At 56.3% G+C, this 4,922-nt stretch overlaps 1 protein-coding gene across 1 annotated transcript in view; it reads left to right on the top strand.

Annotated features, from left to right (window-relative positions):
* The window catches only part of COL6A1 (collagen, type VI, alpha 1), a 23,955-nt gene that overhangs the window by 849 nt on the left and 18,184 nt on the right, over window positions 1–4,922 (top strand). Inside the window, exons 2-9 of the mRNA XM_009873790.1 lie at window positions 40–169; window positions 1,942–2,142; window positions 2,447–2,606; window positions 2,790–2,912; window positions 3,007–3,027; window positions 3,201–3,221; window positions 3,321–3,365; window positions 3,636–3,689. Of these exons, the coding sequence (XP_009872092.1) occupies window positions 40–169; window positions 1,942–2,142; window positions 2,447–2,606; window positions 2,790–2,912; window positions 3,007–3,027; window positions 3,201–3,221; window positions 3,321–3,365; window positions 3,636–3,689 (755 nt within the window). The remainder of the gene's footprint in view (window positions 1–39; window positions 170–1,941; window positions 2,143–2,446; window positions 2,607–2,789; window positions 2,913–3,006; window positions 3,028–3,200; window positions 3,222–3,320; window positions 3,366–3,635; window positions 3,690–4,922) is intronic.

Genomic DNA, 4,922 nt, shown 5'->3' with positions numbered 1-4,922 from the left:
GGGGCTGCCACTGACTCCCACCTCGCTGCTTCTCCCCAGACTGCCCCGTGGACCTGTTCTTCGTCCTGGACACATCAGAGAGCGTCGCCCTGAGGGTGAAGCCCTTTGGGGACCTGGTTGCCCAAGTGAAAGACTTCACCAACCGGTTCATTGACAAGTTGACAGACAGGTATATCTCCTGGTTTGATTTTTTTAGTGTCCGGGCTGCTTTAGGGATGGAAACTGGTGCTGGGTGGGATGCTGGGACCATGCTGTGTGCCCATCTGCAGAGGGAGAGGAAGGAAGCAGAGACGCCAGGAAGGGGGTGGGAGCATCTCCTCCCTCTCACAGCCCGTGGCTGTCCCATTTTTGTTCCGTCCATGCCGAGAGCAGCAGCGTGCCTTTAGCAGGGCTGCCTGCACTCCCCTTGGGAAAGCAAGGGCTTCCCGGAGCAGTAGATGTGTCACCCCACCTCTGGCTGGAGGGCTGCTTCTTCTGTAGGGCCAACGTAATGCTGGTCCCCAGGCTACCAGGTGCTCAGGCTCAGGGCAACTTGGGTGCTTGCTGGGTGACAGTAGGGCACCTCTGATGTTAAAGCCAGAACTTATGGGCACCCCACAGAGAAAACCCTCCTGGCTTACCCCTGCAGCACTGAACCTAGCTTTGGGTGCCCCTTATCCACCTCACTGCCCAGCAATTTACCTGTCTCCTCGCCTACCCTTGCCACCTCCAGCCTAGGTCTGATCCTAGATTTTCCAGGGTGAGGGCACTCCGGGACACCAAAGCTCCCAGAGCAGGGTGATGCTGGAAGGTACTGAAGGCAAAGGCCATGGCTTGCCTGCTGGCAGGAGATCCTGCGATGCACAGGAATACCATGAGTCCTGGTGGTAATGGGAGATGCGTGCCGGCGCCCAGAGGCGCACTGTGAGGATGTCCCAGTACCGCATGAGTTAGATCTCAAGACAGGTCGGAGGTGGTTAGCAGCTCACCTACTCATTGCCCAGGCAGCAGAGCTACCTTACAAGGCACTGAGTGACCAGGAGCCTCATGTTTGGGAGCAACCTGCCAGGCCTCCATCAATGCAGCGCAACTCTCTTGTAAGCAAGGCACTGGACTTTCCCCAGACCCCCTGCTGTGTGCAGACAGACGGACCTCCCGAGCACATCCCAAACCCTCCTGTGCCCACCGTGCTCTGGAGACGTCTCCCTGCAAGCCAGCGCTATGCATGACAGGCTGCTAGGCACCCGCAGCATGCATAGGGTGGCTGACACGGGTGATGATGAGGCAGCTAACAGCAGTGGGGTGAAGGCCAGAGCAGCAGGCAATGCTCAGGTAGCTTTGGGAATAATCCTGTCGAGCAGAGAGAAGATTAGCTTGGGTGAGTGAGAGAGCTGTGCAACTCCATCCTTTTGGAATTGGTCTCAGCGTCCTGAAAAGATGGGGCATTGGCCAAAGCACGGGGAGCCATGATGTCCGTGACCCAGGGAGTCACAGGTGCAGGCTGTGCCAGTGGATGGAATGGGGCTTCAACACAAATTCGTTCTTCTCCAAGTCAGAGCATCCTTCAGAGAGAGGCATCCCTCTTTGGTTTTAACACAAACTTACTACAGTTCCTGGTGGGGTGTTTCACAGTCACCTGTCTTGCACACACCCCCCTGTCTGTCTGGCCGGGCATCTCCTGCTCAGCGCCAGCCACTGCAGCCTGGTACCTCTTTGAGAAGCCAAACTGCCTGACCCCTGTGGACCCTCGCCAGCTGCACCACTTTATAACAAACTGCCCAGCTCCCATGGCTGCACTTAGCACACCTCAGCCTTGCAGGAGAGCAGGGGACCCTTGCAAAACCCTGCTGTGTGTGGCAGAGGATTTGCGTTTCGTGTGGCAGCCCAGCGTAAGTGACGTGGAGGCGATGCCAGGATGTGGACAGAGGTGCTGAAATCATGTGTCCTGGTGTGTCCATGCAGGTACTACCGCTGCGACCGCAATCTGGTGTGGAACGCGGGGGCACTGCACTACAGCGACGAGGTCGTGCTCATCAAGAGCCTCACCTCAATGCCCAGCGGCCGGAATGAGCTGAAGAGCCGCGTCTCGTCTGTGAACTATATTGGGAAGGGAACGTACACTGACTGTGCCATAAAGAGAGGCATTGAGGAGCTACTCATCAGGTAAAGCAGCAGGGCCAGGGCAGGTGAGGAGGTGATGCTGGTGGTGTGGCTGTGGTGGATGGTGGTTGGGAGATTCTGGGTTAGGACGTCCCTGTGCATTGCACCGGGCCGTCCCAGGATGGGAGAGAAGGTCACCTAGGCACAAAACAGGCACGGGGGAGGCAGGTTGCGAGTGCTCTGGCTTTGCTGGGGTGGGACATGCTCCAATCACAGGCTGGGGTGCTGCCTGGGATGAGTGCTCAGAGGTGCCCAAGCCAGCTAAATCTGTTAAATCCTCGAAACATCAAACATTTTGCTTTTCCAGTGGCTCCCATCACAAGGAGAATAAATACCTGATCGTAGTGACGGATGGACACCCCCTGGAAGGGTACAAGGAACCCTGCGGAGGCCTGGACGATGCTGCCAATGAAGCCAAACATTTGGGGATCAAAGTGTTCTCCGTTGCCATCTCCCCCAACCACCTGGTAGGGACCATGCAGCAGGGATGTTCCCTGCAAGGATGCAAAGTGGCACCACGGGACCTCCCGTGCGGTGAAGGGGTCTCTGAGGGGCACCCCTTGGAGGGAGGACGCAGGTCCCCAGGGTGGTCTCCAGGGATGGGTCCTGCACAGGTGCCCACACAACTTCCTCTTCCCTCCCAACCCTAGGACCAGCGGCTCAACATCATTGCCACAGACCATGCCTACCGCCGCAACTTCACTGCCACCAGCCTGAAGCCAACCCGGGAGCTTGACGTGGAGGAAACCATTAATACCATCATTGACATGATTGTGAGTGCTGCCTCCCCCTTCCCAGCCTGGCCCCTCCCCTGCCTGGCTCACCCATCCCTCTCAAACCCTCTCTCTTTGCTTTCTTGTCTTGCAGAAACTCAACACAGAGCAATCGGTGAGTGTCCCCAGGACCCTCACTCCCCCCACCCTGATCCTGTGCCTCAGCCCATCCCCTGAGGGTCACCCACAGCCAAGCGGGGCAGCCTCTGCCTGGCTCCTGCCAGCCTGGGGCGCTCCCCTGGTGCTGCCCGCTGCCTCTAATGTTGTTTTCTCCTTCCTTCTGGGCAGTGCTGCTCCTTCGAGTGCCAGGTGAGTTGAGATTTTGAGACCACCCATCCCCTTCCCTCGCATCACCATGGCCCCAGGTGTGCTTTGGTGGCTGGTCTAACTCACACCTCTTTCTTGCAGCCTCCCCGAGGGCCTCCCGGACCTCCTGGTGACCCAGGCAATGAGGTGAGGGACCGACTGCAACCATGCTCTTGGGACTGGGGTGTGGGATGGATTCACGGGTGATGCTCAGAAGTGAGTGGGGTGCAGGTGCTACGCACCCCACCACTGCCCCGTGGAGAAGTGGATGAAGACCCACACCACGCTCCCATGCGGTCGTCATCATCTGTTCCCCACATTTACTGGGCATTGCTGCTACCATCCTCCCTGCTGAAACAGCTCATCGTTCGACTCCTGGGGATGATGAGCTAACTTTATTTCTGTCCTGTATTGCAGGGAGAAAGAGGCAAGCCAGGTCTTCCCGGCGAGAAAGGAGGAGCTGGAGAGCCAGTAAGTAAAGAACTGTCCTGGTGACTGTAGAAAAGCTATTTTTTGGCCACTTATGGCCAGACCTTTTGGGTGCATCCTCACCAGCATCACCCTGTTTCCATGGCATAGTCAATGGTATCACGGCCAGCTGTCCCCCTCCACAACCATCCTGCCAAGTAGTGGCTCCTGGCCCCCTCCTCTGTCGCTACAAGGCTTCCTTGTTCCTCACCCAAAATAGCTATTCCTCCTGGAGGATACATCTCTGACTCATGTATGCCAGCCCAAGGGTGGACTCTGGGCTCTCCCTCCTGTGTCCTCTGACATAACAAGCACATCAGTGTTACAGGGAAACCTTTGGTAAATAATAAGCTAACTGCATGAGGAAAGTATTTCCCTCCTCCTCCCATTTTTTTTTACTAGGTACACTTATTTTTGGGAGGCGCATTTTTTCTACACACGTGAATGTGCACTTACTCAGCTTGTACTCTCCCAATTTGGAAACCTGATGTCATATTGTCATGGTTTGACCCTGGCTGGCAGCCAGGTACCCACACAGCCGCTCTCTCATCCCCCCTTCTCCACTAGACCAGGGGAGAAAATATTTCAAAGGGCTCAGGGTTTGAGATAAGGACAGGGAGATCACTTTCATTTATTGTCCCAGGCAAAACAGACTTGATTTTGGGGAAATTAATTACATTTATTAAGAGAACAAATCAGAGAGGAGTCGTGAGAACTAAGAAAAAGCAAACAGATCTTAAAAGCAGAACACCCCCATCCCTCCCTTCTTCCCGGGCTCAACATCAGTCCCGGTTTCTCCACCTCCTCCTCCCGAGCGGCGCAGGGGGACAGGGAATGGGAGTTACAGTCAGTTCATCCGATGTTGGTTCCACCACTTCTTCTTCACTCCAGAGCAGGACTTTGCACTCTTCCCCAGGGTCACTGTGGGATTCCTCTCATGGGAGACAAGCCTCACGCTCTCTTCTCTGGCATGGGTCGTCCTATGAAGGGCAACTCATCACAAACCGCCCAACGTGAGACACCTCACGAAGGGCAGCCCACCCCTCGTGAGTCTGAGGTGCAGTCCTTCCAGGGAAACTGCTCCGGCGTGAGTCTCCCGCAGCATCACAAAAGTCCCACCAGCCAACCTGCTCCAGCGTGGGCATTCAATCCTCCACGGGCTACAGGCTCTGACAGCGACCTGCTCCAATGTGGGCTTCCCATGGGCTGCAGCCCCCGTCAGGAATCCACCCCAAT

The sequence above is a fragment of the Apaloderma vittatum genome, unplaced genomic scaffold, assembly GCF_000703405.1.
Source record: "Apaloderma vittatum isolate BGI_N311 unplaced genomic scaffold, ASM70340v1 scaffold6567, whole genome shotgun sequence".
Taxonomy (NCBI): domain Eukaryota; kingdom Metazoa; phylum Chordata; class Aves; order Trogoniformes; family Trogonidae; genus Apaloderma; species Apaloderma vittatum.
Note: the sequence above shows the minus strand (reverse complement) of the source record. Positions and strands in the feature narration are given on the sequence as shown.